The sequence below is a fragment of the Leopardus geoffroyi genome, chromosome D1 (assembly GCF_018350155.1).
Source record: "Leopardus geoffroyi isolate Oge1 chromosome D1, O.geoffroyi_Oge1_pat1.0, whole genome shotgun sequence".
NCBI lineage: Eukaryota > Metazoa > Chordata > Mammalia > Carnivora > Felidae > Leopardus > Leopardus geoffroyi.
The window spans coordinates 22,784,429-22,809,872 of NC_059329.1; the positions used below are offsets into that span (position 1 = coordinate 22,784,429).

The 25,444-nt window shown below is 40.8% G+C and overlaps 3 protein-coding genes across 9 annotated transcripts in view; 2 read left to right on the forward strand and 1 right to left on the reverse strand.

The window, feature by feature from the left end:
* Window positions 1-11,574, forward strand: HYLS1 (HYLS1 centriolar and ciliogenesis associated). 5 transcript variants are annotated; one of them, XM_045483382.1, is made up of 4 exons: window positions 1-112; window positions 2,975-3,018; window positions 7,792-7,910; window positions 10,280-11,574. In XM_045483382.1, the coding sequence occupies exons 3-4, from the start codon at window positions 7,897-7,899 to the stop codon at window positions 11,202-11,204; spliced, it is 939 nt and encodes a 312-aa protein (XP_045339338.1). In that variant the 5' UTR covers window positions 1-112; window positions 2,975-3,018; window positions 7,792-7,896; the 3' UTR covers window positions 11,205-11,574. The 5 variants fall into 5 exon arrangements, with proteins under 5 accessions (XP_045339338.1, XP_045339342.1, XP_045339339.1 ...); XM_045483386.1 differs by having other exon boundaries at window positions 10,283-11,574; XM_045483383.1 differs by lacking the exon at window positions 1-112 and adding an exon at window positions 166-276.
* Window positions 4,285-13,811, reverse strand: PUS3 (pseudouridine synthase 3). 2 transcript variants are annotated; one of them, XM_045483381.1, is made up of 6 exons: window positions 13,695-13,717; window positions 12,327-12,455; window positions 6,842-7,268; window positions 6,164-6,729; window positions 5,065-5,255; window positions 4,285-4,923 (listed from the first exon to the last, which is right to left on the reverse strand). In XM_045483381.1, exons 3-6 carry the CDS (start codon window positions 7,214-7,216, stop codon window positions 4,613-4,615), a joined length of 1,443 nt encoding a protein of 480 aa, XP_045339337.1. In that variant the 5' UTR covers window positions 7,217-7,268; window positions 12,327-12,455; window positions 13,695-13,717; the 3' UTR covers window positions 4,285-4,612. The 2 variants fall into 2 exon arrangements, with proteins under 2 accessions (XP_045339337.1, XP_045339336.1); XM_045483380.1 differs by lacking the exon at window positions 12,327-12,455 and having other exon boundaries at window positions 13,695-13,811.
* Window positions 13,493-25,444, forward strand: part of DDX25 (DEAD-box helicase 25) — a 20,666-nt gene continuing 8,714 nt past the window's right edge. The window contains exons 1-8 of one of the 2 annotated variants that reach the window (XM_045483379.1): window positions 13,493-13,587; window positions 15,722-15,788; window positions 16,037-16,078; window positions 16,572-16,707; window positions 18,317-18,409; window positions 18,498-18,600; window positions 20,102-20,216; window positions 21,076-21,253. In XM_045483379.1, the coding sequence (XP_045339335.1) occupies window positions 18,348-18,409; window positions 18,498-18,600; window positions 20,102-20,216; window positions 21,076-21,253 (458 nt within the window). In that variant the 5' untranslated portion in view covers window positions 13,493-13,587; window positions 15,722-15,788; window positions 16,037-16,078; window positions 16,572-16,707; window positions 18,317-18,347. Of the gene's footprint in view, window positions 13,588-14,952; window positions 15,078-15,721; window positions 15,789-16,036; window positions 16,079-16,571; window positions 16,708-18,316; window positions 18,410-18,497; window positions 18,601-20,101; window positions 20,217-21,075; window positions 21,254-25,444 lie in introns of those variants that run through there. The other variant, XM_045483377.1, reaches the window with a different exon arrangement.

Sequence of the window (25,444 nt, forward strand, 5' to 3'; positions counted from 1 at the left end):
AGGTTGGGTGTGCCGTGCGCCTGCGTGAGCTGCTGGACGCTAACGGAACCCTGCGGAGCTTCGCTAGGCCGGCAGCGGGAGTCGGTGCGGCGAGCGGACCTCGGCGGGGCCGGTAAGCGGGTAGAGACTGGAATAGGGGGCGCACGGGCCCACGGGGGCCGATCGCCCGCCGTACGGAGAGGTCGAGGTCTGAATAGCACGGAATGGGAGTACCCTCACTGGTGCGCCGTCTCACGTCCGACATACCTTCCAAACCCGGGTTTACTGCTTCCCAAGGTTGGTGTAAGCTGTGTCGTGCTGTGCCCTTGGCGTGCCTGAGCCCCTTGAAGTCACAGTGGGCTCCCGTGGCGCGCCCGACGTCCACTGCCAGCCCGATAGCTGCCCTGGCTGGCACCTCGGTAGCCCAGAGGGCTGCAGGGGAAGGGGGTGGTGTCGCCGCGGGAGCCGGGTTCCCCGGAGGCCGCCAGCATCCGAGGCGACGACCGCGCCCCAGGCCAGGTGGGCACCAGGTGGCCTTTGTTGTTGTGCAGCGACCAGTCTTCCCAGCCGGTAGTTGCGCCCTTTGTGAACTTCTGGGTGTAACCGTGCGAGCAGCTCTCTCGCTAATAAGTTAGGATAGGGTGGAAAACCGAACCCTGTAGCCCTGCCCCAGATGAAAATAAACCTTTTTTCTGATTGTAAAGTTATACCGTCCCGTTGATTTTAGAAATAAATCTAAGAAGAACGAACGTATAAAGGAAAAAAGGAAGAAAATTCTAGATATTCCACTGGGCCACAGATAACCATCAAAAAAACCCACTTCATATTTGGGTTCCCTTCAGATATATGCGTTTTGAGTATATATACCTAATTATACTCATAAAATATATTTGGTTTTATGCAATTGTTTTAAATATGATAAAGCATAGTCATTTAAAAAGCAGATTATGCCTTAGTAATATTTTAGGAGCATGTGACTGTCAAATGTAGATAAAGCATGATCATTTTTAATGGATGCATGGTACTTCTTACAATGGCACTACTGTACAATATATTATTTAACCAGTCCCCTCACGATGGACACTTGTTTTTCCATTTTCTTCATCATAAAATAGCATGGTGGTGGTTACATGTATGTATGCATGTTTGCGTTCTTGTTCAATTTATCTCCTTAGAATAATTCTTGGAAGTGGATTATGGCTTAGACATTGTGGTGCAGTTTAAATTGTGATTCATAATGCCAAGCTGCCCTCTAGAAAAATTGATATCCCCCCATCTACACACACACAGTGTGTAGGGGTGCTTATTTCTCCACACTTTGACTGACACTGGGTTTGAGAAGATCTTACCAATCTGAAAAGACATCTTAATGTCTTTATTTCCGTTATTAATGAGATTAAACATTTTCTGTGTATATTAGTCATTATTTCTTTGGGAAATTTTCTGTCTTTCCTTTATTCTGGTCCCCTATTCTGGTGCATTTACCTTTTACTAGATTTCTAAGAGGAATTTGAATTAGTGACTTTGAACCTGTTGCACATATTTTCCCCAGTTGTCCCTTGGATTATGGTTGACTTTTGCTGGGTGTTTTGTTTTCTCTTGTTTTGCTCCAATGTTGTGGTTCTTTAAGCTGCTTGCTTTGTTCCAAAGTTGTGGTTCTTTCAGCTACTTGCTTACTTCTCCCCAGAGGTAATTTGTTGTAACTCTACAGTAGCCTCCTTGTAATGGTTAGAATCTAACTAGTATCCCAGTTTAAAATCCTCCCCTTTCACCCTTGAAATCCTTGCACTTGGAACTACTAAACCTGGGATACCAAGTTGCTTAGGATTTTTGAAGAGAAGGCACTACTGGGTATTTTGGTCAATATTATCAGTATCTACAAAACATAAGCTGCTCTAGCTTCTATGTGACAGGTTCCTCCTAAGTAAAGGGAAAGGATTATCAGGTCTTTATTAAAAAGAAAGAACTTACAGTTACCTATGAGCTTTACTACAGTTTATGATTTACTATTTGCAAACACCCTTCTTCATACATTGAAGAAAAAGGAGTGTGCCATGATTTAAATGCAAACAAAATAACATGTTAATCACTGTATAGTATAGTAGATATGACATTTAAAAAAACCTCTTTGGGCTTTAGTATTGGAGATCCTCCTAGCCCAGAGTCCTATTCCATTTCTGTCCCTGCTTTATTCTGTTTTATCTTTTTAGTAGGTAGTTTTGTATTGCATGAACATTGAAATAAATGGTGTAATACCTCTCACAAAGCACCATTTTATTTGTATACATACCATATATGTGTATGTTACATATAATACATATTATGTGTTATGTCTTCATATATAATGTATATAATCTCATTTAATTCCTTCCATTTTTCCAATGAAGAAAATAAGATCTAAGGCCTACTTCTGACTCCATACCGTGAGTCAGAAACTGAAATTTATGATAAATATTACCTCAGATAACGTAAGTAATTTTACAAAGTTACATTTTAGGATGCATCATTGCTTCATCTGTGATGATTGTCCTGATTGTATCTATGGTAACTACCAAAAAAATAATGTCACTAGGGGCACCTGGATGGCTCTGTCGGTTAAGCGTCCGACTTCGGCTCAGGTCATGATCTCACGGTCCGTGAGTTCAAGCCCCGCGTCGGGCTCTGTGCTGACAGCTCAGAGCCTGGAGCCCGTTTCAGATTCTGTGTCTCCCTCTCTCTCTGACCCTCCCCCACTCATGCTCTGTCTCTGTCTCAAAAAAAAATAAACGTTAAAAAAAAATTTTTTTTTAAATGTCACTAAATGCTTATTCTTCTAGAGTTGATAGTATAGTTTAATTAACCTTGAAAGAATTTTAAGATCTAAGACCCTAATCCTCTAACTCCTTTGCTTCTAAGGAATCTTCCAAGCATGGCGTTTTAGTGTTTTTTGTCCCATGTATCGTTTCTTTAAAGTTGAATTTTTAAAATAGTGATTTCTTAAACTCTTCTTTTCCAGGTTTTTCTCGAAAACTAATGGCAGTGGAGGTACATTGAAATAAGGTAGGAAATTGAAAAAAATAAAATGCTTTGGTTTGTCCTTCCATGTTTAAGTGAGGATATTCTACTATACTCAATGATTACACTGAAAACAAAAGGATCCTGACATCAAAATTAAAAAGGAAGGCTATCTATATATCTCTATCTCTATCTCTAGATAGATAGATATATTTTTTTTAGCAGGGGTGGGTCAGAGAGGGAGAGGGAGAATCCAAAGCAGGCTCCATGCTGTCAGTGCAGAGTGGAGATGTGGGGCTCAAACTGCTGAACCATGAGGTCATGACTTGAGCTAAAACCAAGAGTTGGAGGCTTAAGTGACTGAGTCACCCAGGCGCCCCAAGAATGTTTGCAACTTATGTAAAAGGTGGTGAAGAAGATGATGACTATGCAACTGAGACCATTTGTGGCTCACACAGCACTAGACTGATAAGCTTTCTAAGAGATGCTGTGCTTTATTGAGTTAGGCCATTTTCAGGTAGTATTGTGCCTGCTATAAACCAATGTATCAAATATTTAACGGACTAAATTTCTTACTTTTAATTTCTCTTTTAAAAAATAAGACACTCAGGCAAAGCTCTTTATGAGAATTCAGAGGAGTAGTGAATATTTCATTTGCTTTTTTCTTTTAATTTTTTTAATGTTTGTTTATTTTTGAGAGAGAGACAGAGAGCATGAATGGGGGAGGGGCAGAGAGAGAGGGAGACACAGAATCCGAAGCTGCCTCCAGGCTCTGAGCTGTCAGCACACGGCCTGATACAGGGCTCAAATTCACAAGAGTACAAGATCATGACCTGAGTCAAAGTTGGATGCTTAACCAACTGAGCCACCCAGGCGCTCCATTCATTTGCTTTTTTTTTTTTTTTAACATTTATTCATTTTTGAGACAGAGACAGAGCATGAATGGGGGGAGGTCAGAGAGAGAGGGAGACACAGAATCTGAAACAGGCTCCAGGCTCTGAGCTGTCAGCACAGAGCCCGACGCGGGGCTCGAACTCACGGACCGCGAGATCATGACCTGAGCCGAAGTCAGACGCTTAACCGACTGAGCCACCCAGGCACCCCCATTTGCTTTTTAAAAAGACAAAAATAACAGGGGTGCCTGGGTAGCTCAGTCAGTTGAGCATCCTACTCTTGATTTTGGCTCAGGTATGATCCCAGGGTCGTAAGATCAAGCCTCGCTTTGGGCCCAGTGCTGAGCGTGGAGCCTGCTTAAGATTCTCTCTCTCCTCTCTCTCTCAAAATTAAATAAACAAACAGCATCACAAGTTAGACACTTGTAGGATCAGGCTTTAATGAATTTGAGGCACAGGTTTCCACATGTATGTAAACCCCATTTCACAATTGCTTTTTACTTCTTCCATCTCTTAATCCTTTTGGACAGGAATGAGAATGTTTGAATTCTCTTACTCAAGTAGGAGCTTCCTTCACAGGGCTTAATGTTCTTTTGGCTTGGGGTTTTTTGGGGGGGTTTTCTTGTTTTATTTTTTCAAAGAGCTGATAATCTGAATTTTTAGGTCTTCTTGTAGTACATATTTTCTTGTATTTCTTTCTCTCCACCTACCATTACCTGCTTGTTGCCTCCTAGATTCTCTTATGGTTAACTGATGCTTTTAATTTCTGTGTCAACACAGACTCTCTTTGTTGGTTTCTCCAAAAGAGTATTTTCTTCCTCCATTATATCATGACAGTCCCTTTTGGCTTTTGTTTCTTCCTCAAGGAATGAATGTGGGTGCTCGATACGTCCCCTACGTACAAAATGCTGGATCCGGGATTCTAATCCTTGGCATTTAGGACGATCCATTAGTGGTTTATATGTGCGCATTTTCACTCCTTCTACAAAGGCACTGGTCTGCTTTATGACAGAGGGCTTAACATTTCTCCATTCTATCATTCCATCCATCTCTGGTCCTATAATACATACAGTCACATGTTACATGGATACTTTACCACAGTAGAATCACCTCCAAACTTTACATAAATCTGCTCCCATAACCCCACATAACTTTGGTTCTGGTAAATAATCGTCTCTTAGGATTTCCCCTGTCATACCTGTCCCACAGGGTACTGCAACACAGTCCAGTCCTTGTAGCATGCTATACAACATGTGAGTTTTCACAGCATGATTAGCCCATAGTTGTTGTAGGTGGGTAACATTGAACTCCTGAACCTCTCGGTCATAAATCCACTTGATATTTTCAAACTTACAGTCATACAAGACTAGAGGAAATTCTACAGCCATGCTAGAGGGAAAAAGAGACAAGAAACAGTATGAAAATACACAGCAGCCGTCCAACAGTTTTTCAAATACAAGTGGCGGGGGGAGGTAGTTGGATTAAAAGGAGGGGAAAATCTTTGTCAGTACTGAGTAACAGATAAGAAAGCAAAAAACACCATCCCTAACCTTGAACAACTTTATATTTGAAAGACAAAAACAAAAACACAACACAACAAACCATGAATCAACTGGTTAGGCCTCAACCATAATGATATAACATTATTTTTTACATTTTTTCCCAACTTGTTGATTTTGCAGTATCGTAGCCAGTGAGGTTTATCCAAGGTGTGATTATTGCTAATTGAAAACATTTTTATGAACTTGTTAATTTTGCATAGTATGAAGTAAAAAACTAGATTTCACTGCTTTAGAAATGAATTGTTAGTCTGTCTGGCCTCGGCCTAGTCTCAAAAGTCTAACTATTCTTCCTACCTTTCTTGCCATTTCAGACACTGAAAATAAGGAAAAATTCAAAAGTACAATAGTATGACTGCCCAATAATATAAAGCAAGGAAGATTTATATGAATAGTTTGAATGCTCACTTTTAAACTTCACCAGAACCTAATAATAATACCCTTAAAATAAATTCAGGGGAAAAAACATTTAGGAATGAATGTTATTTTATTTAAGGGGACTGGTCCAAATACCTATTCCTTACTAATGGGATAGAACAACAAGAGAAGAAAAAGATAGCCCTCCTGCATATTCATGACATTCTCCAAGTTAGATTCAAAGCTTCAAGAAGACAAAATAAGTGACCTAGTTAATTAGACAGTTGTTGGGAGAAGATATGTTAACCTTTAATTATTTAAAATATTTAATATATTTAAAAATATTCTAACAGCAACAATTGTCTTTTGTTTTTAACGTACCTGTACTGAGGTTTCTGGGGGTTTTTCTCTATGTTCAGCAGCTCATCAATAATCTCTGGCTTCTCCATTCCTTGGCCAATCAGAAAAAGGATAGCCATCATACAGCGGACTTGATGATAAAGGAATGCCTGGCCAATCACTTCAAACTGACATAACTGGAAAGGTTCTTGCCATCTCTCCTTATCCAGGCTCTGGCCCACTAGCTGTACTTGAGCAGACAGAATAGTCCTCTGAAAATTGATCACTCCGTTGGCTACATCCATTTTACATAAGTTCCTAAAATCATGTGTGCCAACATACTTCTGAGCTGCATCGTTCATGGCCACGATGTCTAAATCAGCACGAGGGAAAAAATAGCGGTAAGTCCGCTCAAGACAGCTGAACCTAGCACTGAAGCTAGGTTCCACAGGGGCCCAGGCCAGTACACGGATGTCTGGAGGGAGTACCCGATTGAGAATGTGGGTATAGCGGATCTCTTTAGCAGCATCACTGACTTCATCTTTTAAATTACAGTCCTCTGAAGCCCTGTCCTTTGGAAAGTGAGAACGAAGGTCAAGAGAAATCACCTATGGAATTAAAGGAAGATGGTTGTTTTAAAGACACAATCTGAATCCTTAGTATGTGCACCTAGAATACATGGGTATCACTTGCTTTAAGAAACAGTATAGTGGCCCTTACCTGTCCAAAGGCACTGACTCCTTTGTCTGTTCGCCCACAGCGGTGATAGTTGGATGTCTGTCTGCTTTCTACTAGTCGAGTCTTGGTTAGAGCCTCAAACAGTTTCTCTTCAATTGTATTGTTTGTGTTTTCCTGACTAGCAAAGCCTTGGTATCCCCAGCCCAAATAGGCTATCTTTAGAGCTACATGTCTTCGACCATGAGCACTGAAATCAAATGCACGCTTAGCTTTCCCAGCTCCTAAAGAATTTTCTCTCACGGTTGAGTCTTTGTTGTTGGCCTGTTCTTTTTTAAGTCTCTGTACCTCCTGCTCCAGTTCCTGTACTCTTTTTAGGAGTTTGACAGTTTGGGTTCTGTCTATGTCACTTTCAGCCATGATAAAAGACAACCAACCCCAGGGATAAAGAAATCATATAGGTCCACTCTACCTGAAAAAAGAGTAAAAGGATACAACAGTTTCAATGCGGATTACTTTGGTGATGTCCATATCATTCCATCATCTGCAAATAGTACCTAAGATTTAATTTAATGCCTAAAGGATATATTTTGCTTCTTCCCAGGGAGACAAGCATTAGCTTAATTGTTCTGGGTTGATCATCCATAGATACTGTTCTTTTCTATCCTGTCTGGCCAGTTCACAGGGGAAAAGGAAAGGAGCATCAAGAAATGGCATTGTTAAAGTTTAGTCAGAATTTCGGGAAAATATTTGTAGATCCCATTTCTCTCTGCTTCATTAGCTGTGATGATTTTTTTGATGATGATCATGTTTTTGATATTTTTTCCTTAAAACATTTCCTTTTGACTTCTCATTACACTTGTCTAATCTTTCTAATCTTAAAATCTGTTCATATGGAATATATATGTCTACTCAGTTTCCACTGCTTTCCAGTATTTCATATAAAACGAGTGGCTTGTATATTCTGTCCTCTAACACTCAGTTCTGTCTTAAAGGTGGCACGGCAGAAGCTAGCCTGACTGACGAAACTTGTCAATGATTGTACTTCATATTGCAAGGAGAGCCTGAAGTCAAGGGTTTCCCACTCTTAAGTGGTTTTGATGGCAGAGAGAAGGTAATTAAGCATCATGATCTTTTTTTAAGTTGAATTTCTGTTCTATACCTCCAGCTATTGAAGAGTCAATCTGGAAAATGTAATTAACATGTTGAAATTCCTGACATATTTCAAAATTCTAGCGTTGAATATACTACATCCTTAAAATTGGGACAGTGCTAGACAGTCCATGACTGGTGGTCACTTTATATGGATTGTCACCAAATGTGTTCTAAGGCTATGTTATCTGGGTAGCTCATTTAGTTTCTGGCCTTTGAGAGTTTCTGTATCTATGATATGTTAAAAGTTTAAATACAAAAAAAAATGAAACTATAACAAATACTAGAAGAAAACTTTTTTATAGTCTTGGAATGTGAAAGGCGTTTCTATGTAAGATACTGTAGAAGCCCAGAAAATACATACATCTGTTTTAATTTAAGGATCAATAAGAGAAAGTCCAACAACCAGAGATAAATGGGAAAGGAAAAGCATTTCATACAAAAAGAGAAACAGCTGATAAAAGTGTATGAAAAGTTGTTCAGTTCTACTCAATGTAAATACCATTTACAGGAGAACTATTTTTCATCCAGCTGACTGCAGAGGAGGTTTGACAGTACACCACTTTGGAGAGGGAATGGAGAAGCAAGCTCTGGAAGATGCTGTCAGTACAGCCTCTTCACAGGGCAGTTGACAACATCCATCAAATTGAGCACACACATATCTTTTGACCCACCTACTCCATTTCTAGAAATTTTACATACACGTGGGCTTGCACAAGTATGTAAAAACTTGAAAGATACTTGGAAGATTCGTTTTGAACAAGACTGTAACCTAAATTAAATCAGGGGCTGAAACGAATAAATTAGGGCACATCCATATGTCAGAATTCTGTACAACTTTAAACAAAATGAAGTCCATGTGTGCTGATCTCGCTGGATCACCAAGACCATCTTTAAGATTCAGGGGAGTTGCAGGATGCCTGGGTGGCTCAGCTGGTTAAGCGTCTGACTTTGGCTCAGGTCATGATCTCATGATTCTTGGGTTCAAGCCCCGCATCAGGCTCTGTGCTGACAGCTCAGAGCCTGGAGCCTGCTTCGGATTCTGTGTCCTCCCTCTCTCTTTGCACCTCCCCCCTCATGCTCTGTCTCATTCTGTCTCAAAAATAAATGTTAAAAAAAAAAAAAAAGATTCAGAAGAGTTGTATAATATGCTCCTTTATGGTATAAAAATGTACATATGAATATGGAAGATTACTAGAGAAAGTGTAAGAAACTACCTTTTGAGAGTGAGACTTGGTGGGGGAAGTGGGGAATCCTTATTTAAAATGACCATGTGTAGTACAGTATAGGAAATCTAGTCATTATTGTATATATAGTATTGTAATAACATGTCATGGTGACAGACAGTAGCTATACTTGTAGTGAGCTTAGCATAACCTATAAACTTGTGAAATGTACAACTGAAGCTAATGAATATTGTATGCCAACTATATTTTAATTAAAAAAATTCCCATGTGCATGTACTAGTTTTTCAATTTAATTTAAAAAGAAAAATTGTAGGGCATAAAAGTCCTTATTAGAAAGAAAGAAAATTTGTAGGGATACAGGAAATAGTGTGGGCAGTAGCTACCTGTCCTAGATCCAGTCCAGAAACTAGCATTGGGCATTTGGCTGGTTGATTGGGGTTTAAAAGTTAGTTCAGTGACAGGGTACTGAGATGAACAGATTTAGCTTGGCAACTAATGACACATTAAAATCACTTAAGCATATGAGTGTTTATGTGCATATCACTGCTTTGTGATGGTTTTGGATTAAATCACTCTCATCGGTAAAAGCAAGGACTGAAGTCAGACTGCCTGAGTTAGACTTCCAACTCCATCACTTACAAGCTGTGTAACCTTGGACTAGTTCTTTATGCCTCATGTTATTCATCTGTGGAAAACCGGTAATAAGAGTACCAGTTAGCTCACAGGATTCCATGAATTAGTAAATGTTAAGCACATAGAACAATGCTAGATACACAAAGTGCTCCTCAGTGTAAGTTGCATAATATATGTTAAGCATTATGTCTCAAGCTCTTTTTCTGTCTCACCTGTACTGTCCTAGGAGCTACTACAGGTAGCAGAACTACCAGGCATTAGAAAGTGGGAGCAAACAAGAGAGTGGAAATGAAAGCAGCTGGTAGATTTTCTGGAGCTGAGTTAATGCCCCTCCAAACCGCTACCATACTACCCTATTCTAAAATCTGTATTTTATTACAGAACTATTACATTTATGATTGCCTTAGCCATTCTTTCTCCATTTGACTACAATAAAATAATACACAAGAAGGGAATGAACAGTTAATGAGCTGGGAATTATCAGAAAACTGATCAGTATTTTTTCTTCCAGAAGGTCCTACAGTGGAGGGGAAGCAATGGAGGAACTCATGGGACCCAGTGGACAAAAATGGGCCAATATGGATCCAGAAGAAAGAATGTTGGCAGCCACTACAGCTTTTACCCATATCTGTGCAAGGCAGGGTGAGGGAGATGTCAGGAGAGATGCCCAGTCTATGCAATATGATCCCTACAGTAAAGCCTCAATAATTCCAGGAAAGCAGCCTCTCCCTGTGCAACTGCAGTACCCACACGTAGAAAGTAATGCCACTTCAGAAACAGTCTCAGAGGCCTCTCAAAGACTCCGAAAGCCAGTGATGAAGAGAAAGGTGTTGCGGAAGAAGCCAGGAGGGGAAGTCTTAGTGACAGATGAGTCAATTATCAGTGAATCGGAGTCTGGTACAGAAAGTGATATGGATCTCTGGGACTTAAGACAAAAGCTGATGAGTCTGCAGTTCCAGGAAGACAGGGAATCTCCAGCTGACATTTCACAAAAATTTAATTTACCACATGAATACCAAGGAATTTCTCAAGATGAGCTCATTTGCTATCTACGAAGAGAAGGAATGGCCCCTCCAGCTTATGAACAAGACCTGATTGTTGCCAGTCGACCAAAGTCCTTCATTCTCCCAAGGCTGGACCAGTTGAGCCGAAACCGGGGCAAGGTAGACCGAGTAGCCCGATACTTTGAGTACAAACGAGACTGGGACTCAATAAGGTTACCTGGTGAAGATCATAGAAAGGAATTACGCTGGGGTGTCCGAGAGCAGATGCTTTCTCGAACAGAACCCCAGTCCAAGCCTCAGCACATATATGTTCCAAACAATTACCTAGTGCCAACTGAGAAGAAAAGATCTGCCCTTCGCTGGGGTGTTCGTTGTGACCTCGCAAATGGTGTCATGCCCAGGAAGCTTCCCTTCCCTCTTTTTCCTTCTTAAGTGTTTTTTTAACCTCTTTTATGGGATTGTTTGGGGGTAACCTGGTTCTTACTCTCTTTCCTTTTATTTAAGTAGAAACAACTAACTTAAAAGCCCATGGAACATTATAAAGACTTCACCTACCATTGGTCTTTCCTAAGTCTATATCTCATTGGTATTAAATACTACTTCACTTCCTAATGACCACTCTCAAATCCGGTAATTGCAAGACAAATGCCAGAGAAAGAAAAACAGACCTGGTCTTTCACTTTGTCAGATAGCACTATTTCTGTTCTATACTGTTTTTAACCTTTGGCCAATGTGTGAGTTGCTGTCTTTAAAGTTGCTGGGTGTTAAGCTTACTTATTAAAGAATTTTTGGATTTTGTGAACTTGATCTTTTTTTTACTTCTACTTCCTAAGTAAGATGATCTCAAAACCGGGTTATGATTCTCCTTCCAATCATTACTTCCCATCATACTCTCACCACTTAAATAATGAGCACCAGAGGAAAGGAACAAAAAACTGTCATTTATGCACACACTCCTTAAAGGAAGGAAGGAAAGTAGCAACACAGATAATCCTCCATCACTAAAGGAACATAGTAAATCCAGAAAACTTAAGTGATCTTTTTAAAACTAATGTTTTTTTTTGAGAGTGTGTGCAAGCACATGTGCATGAGTGGGGGAGGGGCAGAGAGAGAAAGAGGGAGACAGAATCTGAAGCAGGTTCCAGGCTCTGAACTGTCAGCACAGAGCCCGGCATGGGGCTTGAACTCACAAACTGTAAGATCATGACTTGAGCTAAAGTCGGACCCTTAACCGACTGAGCCACCCAAGAGCCCCAAGTGATTTTCAATAGATGCTCAGTAACAGGACTACATGACATACAGAATTCTAACCCAAGTTTAATTCCAGAATTACTCCAATAATGCATTGCCCTCCAATTGTCACTTCTAGAATACCATGCTTTTTATAATTTGCCACTGAGATTTTCTTGGAAATCATGCTTGTTGCTTGAAGGCTATTCCCACTATTAAACAGAACTTCTTCACTACGAATACTATCTGTAACTAGATGCAGACACAAATATCCAAGTGAATCTGGCCTATTTGGGTACAGACCAAAATGCTAATTCTGTTCACCTTAAATTGGTTCTATTCTTGATGCCTCTAATCCAACGAGGAACATCTAGAATCTGGAGATTGTCACTTGTAGCATTTGAAGCCATCAGAGGGACAGCAGAAACAGTTTGCTTGTTCAAGGGAAAACAGCTGTGCAACATAAAAATGAACAACTTTGACCATTACTATCTGCTAAAATATACTTGCTCCATAATGTTTGGGCCACATTCATCCAGTTCCACTGGAAGGCATTTATCAGGGAAAGAAATAATCAGTGACTCAAAGATAGATGTGGGATATGCTCACTGTAAAGTAAAAATTGCAAACTATCCAACAGTGAAATGATTAGGAATATTGTCCACTGAAAATAATGGGAAGCTATTGACAAAGTGCAAATTAAGTGAAACCAGTTGTAAACTATACAGTATGATCACAGTCATCTACACATGCAAGCACAAGGAAAAATCAACCTTACTGGGTAATGAGATTAAAGGTAGTTTTTATACCTCCTTAAAAACCTTGAAAGCCACATGGCATTTTTATATGCAAATTACACCAATGACTTTATATTATCTCAACGCCCACTATCAACACATAGTTTTTAGTGACCTAGTTCAACCCTTTAACCAGAGAACTAGTCCAAAGGGCTTAAGCAGGTAGTAAGATTTGTGGCAAAAAGACTTGGGTCCAAGACTCCTGACAACGTGCATTGCTTCCTCCAGCACACCGCAGCACACCCAACGCCTGGAAGGGGGCTGCCACATTACCACAACGAGGGAATCGTGTGTGCGCCGACCATCGACTGTAAATATAATCAGCTATCGCTAGAGTTTCAATACGTTTTTTGAAGTTGAAAAGATTCAAATCTCAAAATATTAGTAACCAATAGGGTAGTAGAAAGCGTTCTCCGTGATAAACTTTATTTTAAGCCAACGAGGGAAGGAGAAATAGCCAAAGGATCAGGAGACACGCACTACGATCACTAACAGTGAAAAGCAATCGCGTGGAAAGCAATCTCCTGAACAATTTTTTAAAAAGTAGCCACGCCTCCCTCTCCACAGACTATTGGAATCCTGACCTCTATTAGTATTTAGTTTTGTGACCAAACAATTCTGAGGCAGCAGAGACTTAACTCCACAGTCCAAGGGCCCTCTAAGTAAACCGAATTACAAGAAGTTCTTACTGCTGCGACTTTCTGCCAGGAGCATCAAGAAGCACCAGATACAAAAACAGGGTCCTAAGCGAGATCCCATATTCACCCACCAGCGCTTTCAAGAACAAGGTATGTAAAAGGGGGAGTGGAAAAGAGAAACATCCAGCTGTCTATACATTTAGCGTTTCTCTTTGGAGAACCCAGAAGATAATTCATCCCCAAATCCCCTTACTTACCTTCCGGTTGTCGACCACGCAGCTTTTCGCGAGACAGGAAGCTGTCACTTTGCGTCTTCTGCGCGCGCGCCCAGGGTCTCATGGGAGATGTAGTCCACCCTTGTGGGAAATGTAGTTCCAAGAGAGACGCCAAAATCTGCCTAATATTTTCTAGTCTGACCACCATTTCCCCTCCGACAAAGCAGAATCTGGGACCTATGCTAACACAAGAATAAAATATAGAATAAATCTAGTGCTATAAAATAACGGAAAAGCAGTTTTTCAAGTCTCTGCTATCTGTATAAGAAAACTAACATTGAAGAACCTGGTCCGACTTTATATCTACTTACATGAGTAAAAAGTTACCATTGTAAGACAAAAACATTTGCTATTATAATCCACATGTAAAGACTGAAAAGGAATTTGATAACCTCAAAACAAACGATTGAGGTGCCCGAGAGTGACCGAAAAGAGCTTGGGGAGTCGTGCTTCAGCACCACGGAGAGATCATAACTAGGTTTTTGGTTTGTGAGTTTCTGCAGAGACGCTGATCCAAATCTAAAGATTCCAGTTAGAAAACTGATAATGCAGATGCGGATAAGAGGTGGAGGTTTTACCGCAAGGAAAACAGTTTCCTCAGGATTGTTTTAGCAAAGGGCACATATCAGGATTAAAATTAAAACAAGCCGGTATGTGGAAACATCACAGGTATTAGAACAGGGGCAGAAGTTGGGTAACTTCACTCACTTGGGTAACTTCACTCCCCCTTCTCATCTTTCGCATTTGAAATAATTTGTCAAATGAAACTCATTCATTCTGCCCCTTTACTATCCTATGCAATTCTCTGGCCTTTCTGACATCTTTTAATGCAGAAGCGGATATTTGGGAGGAAACGTGGGCACGAGTGCTTGAAACCGGGAGTGGGTGAGCTGAATTGTCTGTAGTGAGTGGTGCTTAAAGAAGATAGAACTCGCGAATCAGTGCGAAAATTGGGGTGGCTTAGAGTCTCAAGCTTTTGTTGGGCTAGCAGAAGTTAGGGGAACACGAATGTTCACGACAATAGCGCCCCGTCGCCCGTTTCTAACACCTGGCACGGATGGGGCTGCTGGTGGAATAGAAACCTGCCCCAGGATCACACTTCTCTGGCTCCGGTGGCCACAACTCCCCCTGCCCCCGCTCCCCCCGCCCCTGGAGCTCGTGCGCCTGCGCGCCGCGCGGCGGATGCTCGCGGGCGCGTAAGCCCGCCCCCAGGGGAAGCCCATTGGCCGCTGGCTGGGGCCGGGCACTGCCTCGTGCCACGGGAGGGCGCACGTGCTGGGGGCGGGAGCTGCGATCTCGGCTATGGCGTCGTTACTTTGGGGAGGCGACGCCGGGGCGGCGGAGAGCGAGCGGCTGAACAGTCATGTAACCGCCGCTGAGGCGGGGAGGGGAAGTGGGCGGGAGCCAGAACCTCACTCTGAGAGGGAAATCTGCTGGGGGGGATGTGGCGGGGGTAGGGGTGTGAGGGGAAGCCTCGCTAGCGTGTGGCGTGGGGTGTCAAATGGTGGAGGGGTGATGTGGTAAGGATTTGGGGGAGGGCCAGGGGAAGGAGACCCCGAGAGACGCAAGACCTTTGGTTTGAAGGGCAGAACGAAGACCCCTAGAAGTCCTGGGAGAGAAAGCAGCTGATAGTCCCAACTAGACCTCGGAGTTTTTTGTTCTCTCAATTTGACCATTTAGCCTCGGCTAGCTCCCATCTTACAGACCACCGCGTTTTGCTATCTACCATTCCTTACTGGTTCTGTGACACCGCCCCCCCCCCCCCCCCCGCCCCAAGGACTGCCACATTTAGATTAGAGGACTATAAAGAGGAACTTAAGGTACAGGGGCAGCAGAAAGTCTCCATTTTAGCATAATTCATACAGGTGACCTGTTCCTGAAAAGAATCCATTAATACCAGAAACTGCAAAGGAAACAATATTCGGGTGGTCTCTCCCAGCTATTGGGGAGCACTGGGCTGCTTGGTGGCTTGCTTCCTAATATTGATTGCAATTTGTGTTTTTCAATAGTTTTCAAACCTCATCCACCCCCGGAAGAACCTTCGGGGTATTAGGAGTACTACAGTCCCAAACGTAGGTGAGTGCTGTTAGATAAAGCAAATTGGTCTCAATTAATTAAAAAGCATTGCTTTCCTCAGGCCCCTGGCAACTGAAATACCATAGACTTCCATTAATTTAATACTCAGGGTCCTCCACTACCTTCCCTGTCTTTTTACCCACTCCTCCACTGGATGACCCTTCATGTCAGTGCACACTGTGGAGTTGGTGAGAGATATTGGGATCATACAAACATTGGTATTTATTGTTTCTTTCCCATCCTTTTAGATGGTTCTAATAACACGGAAGATGATGATGAAGACGATGTAGGTAGGAGTAAATTCATTTGCATGTAAGCTAGCATTCTGTATCAATTAATTATGACTTTCACAATGTGAGTGAATAATATAATCTTAAGTGAAAAAGGACTTTTTCTCTATTTTCTTTATAAATCATGAATTTCAGAAGAAATACTAAATTAGGAGTAGGCTGTATTTCTTTAGGGGGAGTTGAAATGCAATATGTGGGAATGAGTGAGAATTTTCAGCTGGCAAAGCAAAATTAGGTCTGGTGGTGATGGATGTAGGCTTGCTTAAGGCCAGAGGTTGGTGTAACAGCAGAGCATAAGAAACTGGATCTTCATGTAAAAAGGAACTCTCAGTGTTAAGTCATTCTTTCTACAACCTTCTTTTAGAAGGAAGATAAGAGTAGGAGCAGTTGCTTGATATACAACCACTGAATGGAAAGGAGCAATTTATTAGGTGTCATTTAGGAAGCTGGATTTACTCGTGCAATATTTCCTTTTTTATTTTTGCTTTTCTAGTGGATTTGGCAGCCAATTCACTCTTAAACAAATTAATCCGGCAGTCATTAGTAGAATCCAGTCACCGAGTTGAAGTCTTACAGAAGGACCCCAGCTCTCCACTCTACTCAGTGAAAACATTTGAAGAGCTGCGGCTGTAAGTATTTTTATTCATTTTGTGTGGGAAGATGCCAGAAAGAGTGGTACAGAACAAAATAATCTGCTAATAATAAAAACTCTCAGAATACCCTTCTTGTTCTAATATTCAGTATTAAAATGAGATGTGTACATTTTGTGTGCAAGTAAAATATAGCTGAAAAAGGAGCACTACAATACCTGAGTTGTGCGGCAAATTGAGAAAATTTTGATGGTAAAATATTTTAACCTTGACATGCTAAGGGAGATAACTAAGCTCAACACAGCCATATTACTATTTGCCATACCATGATACAGATATAGGGACGTTGATGACCCAAATATTCTCTCTCACCTCCTTTAGATAAGTTATAAGCTGTTATCTTCCTAATTCTATTTTGTTTTAGATGGCATTAAAATGAATAAGTTTCCCAAATGGGTTTGCATTTGCTAGGGATCTGTTAACTCTCATTAAGGAAGTGTGTTTTAATCAGAAGAGTTACTGATAGGGACCCGTTTAAGGGGGAAAAAATCCAAAATCCCAATGCTCAGACATTTTCTAAATGGAAGGAGAAGCCTACCTATGATTAACAGCTGGCTGCCAATAACCTGCCAATTTAACCGCATGCAAAATGTGCCTGTTATTGAAGGTGGACGTGTTCCAACCTATTTCTTTTTATCTTCTTCCTAACATCTATCATGAGACCTCAGGAAGGATGCATTTAAAAATGCTAGCTCTGGGGTGCCTGGGTGGCTCAGTTGGTTAAGCGTCTGACTTCAGCTCAGGTCATGATCTCATGGCTCGTGAGTTCCAGCCCTGTGTCAGGCTCTATGCTGGCAGCTGAGAGTCTGGAGCCTGCTTTGGACTCTGTGTTTCCCTCTCTTTCTGCCCCTCCTCTGCTTGCGGTCTCCCTCTCTCTCTCTCTCTCAAAAATAAATAAACATTAAAAAATTTCTTTAAATGCTAGCTCAGAAGGATGAGATAATATTGTGTCTTCCACTCCTAGACAGAATTGATGTAAGGATCACCTCGACATAATTTTGTCTTCTCTGAAAATTGCTGTTAAAGCATCAAAGTTTGTCATTCATTAAAAAGAATTAAACAGAGGGGTGCCTGGGTGGCTCAGTTGGTTAAGTGTTAGATTCTTGATCTCGGCTCAGGTCTTGATCTCAGGGTTGTGTGTTTAAGCTCCATGTTGGGCTCCATGCTGGATGTGGAGCCTACTTAAAAACAAAAACAAAAAAAAACAAAAAAAAGGAAAGAAAAGAATTAAACAGTAAATCTGTTTTCTGCTTGTGTGGAAAATAAGACTCTCCTGGCAAGTTAATACACTTTTATCAGACAGGTTTTTCCTTTTTTGCTGGGTTCAACTGAAAGTTCATTGTTAGGCTCTTATTACTGTCCTCAGCCTGGGCTTGTAGCGTAGCTTATTATTTTAATGGTAAAACTGTACAAGCATGATTGTATATGTTTGGAATTCGAGGTATAAATTGTATATTTCTAAATACTACTTTTGAATCTCAGTTGCAAAGTGGCTTAATTTAAAAATGCACCTTTGGAGTTTGTATTTCGGAGGCTGCTGACCAATCATAGGCTTTGTTTGCTTTTTTTTTTTTTTTTTTTTTGACAGGAAGGAAGAGTTATTAAAAGGGATCTACGCAATGGGCTTTAATAGACCATCCAAAATCCAAGAGATGGCTCTCCCTATGATGCTGGCACACCCGTGAGTTTCCAGGGCAGTGCTATCCCAACTTCATTATTTTTAGTCTCCTGTATGCAGTTTATACCCAGGCATCTCCTCTTTTCTCCAGACCTCAGAACCTCATAGCCCAGAGCCAATCTGGAACAGGAAAAACAGCTGCTTTTGTCTTGGCAATGCTAAGCAGAGTTAATACCTTGGAATTGTTCCCACAGGTAAGGAAAGGCTGAGGGAGAGATGGGAATGCTTGAAGATGCCAGTGATATTGTAGTAACGGGTCATATTACTTCAATGATGTGCTGGCATTTAGAATAGACATTCTTTCATAAAATCACAGAGCATTGGGCAGCAGTAGGGGACAGTGATTGGGAACACAGTCTTTATTGTTTGGTTCCAATCCCAGCCTCTCTGCTTACTAGTAGAATGTCTTAGGTGAGTTAGTAGATCTTTCCATGTTTGTTTCCCTGTCTGTAAAGATAACATCTATAAACGCGTGGATCATTCTTGACTCTGAGCACAGTGTAGAAACCGCTCATTAAGCATTGAATGCATGCATGAATGTATGAATTCATGAATGAATGAATGCCTCATAGGATTGTTGTGCAGATTAAGTAATGTACCTCTTTAGCGCTGTGCTAGGCCTCAAGTGAGCATTCACTAGTGATGACTGTAGGACTAGAGGATCACCTGGTCCACCTCCCCCTTTAGCAGAGGAGGAAACTGGGGCTTGGGGAGGGAAGTGTCTCACATAAGGTCCCAGATGTCAAGAGTGACTGAGCAGGGACAGGAATGGATCTTGCCATGTGCTCAGTCTGGCTTCCACTCATGGAAAGTGGTATTCTTTCCCTGTTTCTCTAACCTGTACTCATCAACTCGTTTGACAAGCTGAGTACCTGAGTACTGAGTGCACTCTATGCCGTGGGGAAAACAAGGCTTCTTTTGGTAAGTTTACAGTTTGATCAGCAGGATAAGCTGTGGAGATGGATGACTAATGCCCAGCATTTGAAATTTTGTGCTTTTTAAGAAAAGTTCACTGAAATAAATATTCAGGGAGGGTTTGATATGATGAATAAAAACTCTTCAGGAAAGACTGTGCATGAACACACATTGAGAAATGTGTGTGGAAACAATTTTTAGCACTGTAGCTATGTTTTCCTCTTCTCTGTATCGCAGATTCTTAACTGATCTTAACAAATGCATTAAACATCACCAGTTTCTTGCATCAGCTTCTTCATTCATCAACCAGATATAGAGGGGTGGAAGTAGCAGGAAAATTTTAGGGAATATTCTGCCAGCATTGTATACGGTGGATCAAGCAGGGAGTGTTCTGGAAGTAGGCAAACTTAATAGCAGGCAAGAAGTTATGAGGGTTATGCTCAAGCTGTGATTTGTCTTGCATTATCTTTCTTCTGGATTCCCAGCCTCCCTACACCTCACTGTCCCCCACCAAAAAAGCATAACCTGTGGCTCTCTATAACTCTTTAGAGAGGAATATGTAAAAGGTGTTTCTCCACCTTCAGCCCCTTCTCTCCCCCTCCCATATTCAGTGTTCACCTCAGATCTGTCAGCTGCTAAATTGTGTTCAATTGAAGATATTTTAGTCAACCAAAATCTCCAGTTTTGCATGTGTGCCTCTTCCTGAACAGACTTTAATTGTATGTCAGATTTGCACGATGGCTTGCATGAGCCTTTCAACTTACCCTTTCTCTCTCACAGTGCCTCTGTCTAGCTCCTACTTACGAACTGGCTCTGCAGACTGGTCGTGTGGTGGAACGGATGGGAAAATTCTGTGTGGATGTTCAAGTGATGTACGCCATTCGAGGGAATCACAGTATGTACCAGAAAGCCGGTCCTGGCTGACCTTTTAAATCCTCACTCCGGCAAGCATGTTACATCCCTTCTCGGCTTTTTTGTCTCTAAAGCGGGGGCTATGACAGCACCTGTACCGAAGGGTTGTTACTAGAATTAAATGAAGCGGTGCAGATGACGCTCCGTGTGCAAGCCTGGAGCATAAGAAGGACCCAGTAAATGTTAGCTACTTCATATCCACATCCTGCAAGATGATGCTTACATATATTTCTTTTTTTGAGGCTCAGGCATTTTGTGCAGACAGCTTGTGGCGTTTAACTTTTTCATTAAAGTATTTCATGTGCATGGCAGAAAAAGATCTTTAAAACATAGGTCAGAAGGTAAAAGTGAAAGTTTCTCTTTCTTGTCCTCCAAAGACCTTATTTCCAAGGATAACTAGTTTTGTTCACCGACCTCTGTTGTTTGCTTTCTTTTTCAGTTCATTAACATATGGATGTACATGCATGTATTTGTTTTTGTAGAGTGTGAAAATGGGAGCACTATTTTCTTAGTGTCTACGAACTTAACATGGGGACACTGTCTGGGGACAGTTTGTAGGGTTTCCACCACTGTGCCAGTGCTATTGCTGCAGGGTGGCTTCTTAACCGACCGTGGGCAGAATCAAATAGTCAAGACTGTTATTACCAAATCCTAGGAACTGAGGAATCTGTCCTAAAGCTCTGCAAAATCAAAATCTGAGAAGGCCCTCAGGGTTTGCATTTGCAAAATCATCACCAAATGTACTTTGACTGAAGAGTCCTGTGTCGCATCACCCTGATGTGTGGATTCTTAGGGTCATTTGCGTCGCATCTAAAGGAGTCCTTCAATCCCTTTCTCCCTAGTTCCCAGAGGAACTGATGTCACCAAACAGATTATAATCGGCACTCCTGGGACTGTCCTAGATTGGTGTTTCAAGCGAAAATTAATTGATCTGACTAAGATCCGTGTATTTGTCCTGGATGAAGCAGACGTGATGATTGACACACAAGGATTCTCAGACCAAAGCATTCGTATTCAGAGGTAAGTTTCACATCCATCCTTGTTCTTCCTGAATCTTCCGTCTGGAGGGGGAGTTTGATTTGTCTGCTGCTCCTAGTTGCCTTCACTACTTAATTCCTTACTTCTTTTGCTTTTGAAACAAATTTGGGGTTCAATATTTTCACCAGTTCAGCGGGCCTTTAGACTGCTGTCATTTGCTGGTTTCTTCAGTTTGTAATCTTGCCTGACTGCTCTTGTTTTCTCCACTGGCCTACATGTGGAACCCATGTGGTGAGTTGGCACCAAATTGTGTCCCTAAGTTCTCTATTAGAGCAAAAGTCCAAAGAGAAGTTGTTAAAACTTGGTAAGGCTGTGGTGAGGATAACCGCCGGGGGGGGGTAGAGAACACAGTAATCTGAAATTGGGAACCACGTGGTCTAGTCCTGACTTTGCCTCTCATTTGTCGAATAAATCCTGTTGTTTTCCTAGGCCTTTCTCTCAGGATAACCCAAGGGCCCTAAAATCACAGATCACCAGGCCTAACCTGCGACTCACTGGTTCAGAATTTCTGGGAGTGGGCTTTAGGAATCTATATCACTTGTTTTTAAAGAAAGCATTTATGCGCTCAGTATTAAACTCAAATGGTACTGAAAGACCCATCATGAAAAACAGTGACCTCCTGCCCTATCCTGTAGAGAATACATCTGGGTTCTGGTATTAACCTTCATATATTTAAATAATATGCTCACGTGCCTTTTTCTTAATGTGTCGTCATCTGCTGACTACCTTGTAGAGGAGGTGGGAATTCTGCTCTTTTGTACCACCACCCTCCCCCATCTCCTGTCCCCTCTGTCCCCTCTCTGTGGTTAGTTACATCGTAAGAGTTGGTTATGTTAATAGTGATATCATTAGGACATACAGATAACTGTTCGCTGTTGCACAGGGTATTAGTATAATTATGTATTTTCTTGTACAACTGCTACCCCCAGAATTTAATAACTGTCTGTTTTCCTTTCTTTGGTTAGTATCACTGTGTGGGGATCTTTAAGTTTTCTCTGCCTATTTCATCATATGTGTCATATGAAAATGCTATCTCCAGAAAGGCAAATACACTTAAAAATTCCATCAATGTCTTTTTTTCCCTGAAACTCTCCCGAGCACACTCTCTACGGTTTCAGTCTGGACTTCGTTGTATAGCTGTCTCTCTAGGTCTTCCTGGCCCTCATTTACAGTTTGGAATCTCCTGTTTTCTGGGTCCCTTTTCTTGGTTTACTGTCAATTTACTCAGTACGCTGGAGTATATTCTCTAATGGCTTCCTAAAAAAACAATGTCAGGAAGTTTACTTTCCATCTCCCACATGTCTGAAAATATCTTTATTGTACCTGTAAATCTGGTCTTTTGATTGATAGTTTGCTTGGATGTGGAGTCCAAGTTGAAAAGAATTCTCCCTATAAATTCAGAGTCAATGTTGAAAACAAAAATTTTTTAAATACTATAATTCCCTCAGTTCCAGTGTTGTTGCTGATATTTAAAGTCGTTCTGATAGCCAAACTTTTGTACATGATCTGTTTTTTCTCTGTAGAAGCTTTTAGAATCTTCTTTCTCCATAGTATTCTGAAACTTGACAGTGATATGTGTTTGTTTGGGTTCTTTGTCCCCCATTCATTGTTCTAGACACATAGTACACTCACCCTGTTCATTTTTTTTTTTTTTAATTTTATTTTTTTTCAACGTTTATTTATTTTTGGGACAGAGAGAGACAGAGCATGAACGGGGGAGGGGCAGAGAGAGAGGGAGACACAGAATCGGAAACAGGCTCCAGGCTCTGAGCCATCAGCCCAGAGCCGACACAGGGCTCGAACTCACGGACCGCGAGATCGTGACCTGGCTGAAGTCGGACGCTTAACCGACTGCGCCACCCAGGCGCCCCTCACCCTGTTCATTTTTAAAACTTGTGCCTGCCAGATCTGGGAAAATTTCTTAGGTTATTTTTTTCCCTGCAGTGACTAACTTTCTAGGGAGCAGGACACAGACATGCCAGACCAAAAAAAAAAAAAAAATGTATATATATATATATATATATATATATATATATATATATATATATGAATGAATATAATGTAGAAGAAATAATCATACATGTGTGTTAACATAAAAATGTGATAAATGGTATATTTCTTTAAAATTGTATATTCTATATTTTCTGTTACATAAATCCTACAATTTAAACAAAACAACAGTAGAACTAGTTAAGTGGCTATTAGTCATAATTATCAATAGAACTAATTAAATGAATAGTATGTATGAGAAAGATATAACAGTAGTTTATGTCATTTTTGACATCATAATTTAATTTTTTTAAATTCTTTATTGCATGCTTAAATGTTGTCAGCTGTGCTGTTGTATGTTCTTAAGATACTTAAATAGAAGACTTTTTACAAGGAGAATGTCAACACAATAGGACTAATTAAACAGCTGTTACCTGTGTTTAAGGACAAAATCAGCAATGACCTATTTCTTTTTGTCTCCTAGTGCAGTAGGCTGTTTCTACTCCTTCTCTTTCCTCCTCCAGTAATACTTCTCTGAACTGCCTGCAGCCTTCTTCCCTTGTATGTGGTGGTAAAACTGAATACAGTCAAATGTAAAATTCATTTTGACTTGAAGCTCTGCTCTTATCAAGCTTACACCAATTCTTGGTATTAGTCCAGTGTGATGTCCTCTTAACAAAAGTGTTTAAGGGGGGCACCTGGGTGGCTTTGTCGGTTAAGCATCCGACTTCAACTCAGGTCATGATCTCATGATCCATGAGTTCAAGCCCTGCGTCAGACTCTGTGCTGACAGCTCAGAGCCTGGAGCCTGCTTCTGATTCTGTATCTCCCTCTCTCTTGCCCCTCCCCTGCTTGTGCTCTCTCTCTCAAAAATAAATAGAAGCATTAATAATAAAGTGTTTAAACATGAACTATTTAAGAGTTGGCTGTCTAGCAACAGTAGTTTTTTTAAACACGCAAGAATTCATGTCTAGCTTTCTAGAAACATCCACATCTACTATGTCTGCAGGCTTGTTTTGTAGACAAGCTATTTGTCATTCAGATCCTTCACACCTATAAAATCCACCACTTAGGTTACCCGGGTCTAAAATGTCCATCGTTTTTAAACACTCTGAAGTCCATTAGATAGCATTGTAATTCTCAGGGAAATGGTTGTGAAGCACTGAGGGGATTTAAGTCTGTGAAATCCAAGATGGATTCCGAGTAAGTTACGGTTTTTAGCAAAGGAACAAGAAAGTCTTGTTCAACTTAACTCCCCTTTTCTGCTGACAGTCTTGAGTTCTGCAGAAGTCTTACTTCCTTTAAAATGAGTATTTTTTTTTCTATTTTTGCTTCAGGGCATCACACAGCATATCATTTCTGTTTTACCGTAATTCTTTTTTCCATTCCTATATTCAGCACGTTTTCAAGTTGGAGAAAGATGTTCTTTTTGTCTCACATTTGGAAGATATGATTTTATGACTAACATTTTAACTCTTTTTCATGGCCAGCAGCAATGATAGGCATCTTACAGGCATATGTCCAAGGTGACTCTCTTCTTCCATTAACATACAGTAAAAAATGTACTAGATGCTTCTGCAGTTTTTAAGGAAACTAAAAAGTCACCAAAAACTTTGGTAATGGAAGCTCAACATCACAGTTAAGCAAATTATATGCCTTTTATAAGTGTGGTCTACAAAGTATGCAGGATATTTAGCTAGCAAGATCTTTTTGTTTTCTTTGATAAGTTTATAGACTGAGTCGAATCTGTCAGAATTTATATTTGCATTGTCTGCAGCATATGCAGATAGTTGAACAAAAGCTAGTTTGTATTTGGATAGGATATCAACAGTCTTCAGGTTTAGATTTTCCGTGACTTATTAAAACTTTTAGAAGTCAAGGAGATGTTTTGAACTCCCATTTTTCAAGTCAAAGTATCTAAGAGATAGGAGGAATATATTTATTGTTGCTGTGATTTGATATATCATCGGGTATAGTGTAGACAGCATGATCATTGGTAAAATCTTATAGAATTAGCTGTACACTGAAAGTGGTAAGACATCTGTGGTCAAAATGTTCTCCATTTGTTCACCCACAGGACATTTTACTTGCATCCTCTAAACAGGAAATGTAAATTTCCTCAGTTTGAGAGAGATATCAAGGGAGGGATACAATAATGCATATCCATTTGTATGGTATGGCCAA

Bases quoted from the DNA above. Each gene is read 5' to 3' on its own strand.
- PUS3 (XM_045483380.1), bottom strand. From the start codon at position 7,216: ATGGCTGAAAGTGACATAGACAGAACCCAAACTGTCAAACTCCTAAAA. The intron at 6,730-6,841 runs GTAAGGGCCACT...TTAATTCCATAG, and splicing joins GAGTCAGTGCCTTTGGACAG to GTGATTTCTCTTGACCTTCG. The intron at 5,256-6,163 runs GTACGTTAAAAA...TTTTCCCTCTAG, and splicing joins CCCCAGAAACCTCAGTACAG to CATGGCTGTAGAATTTCCTC.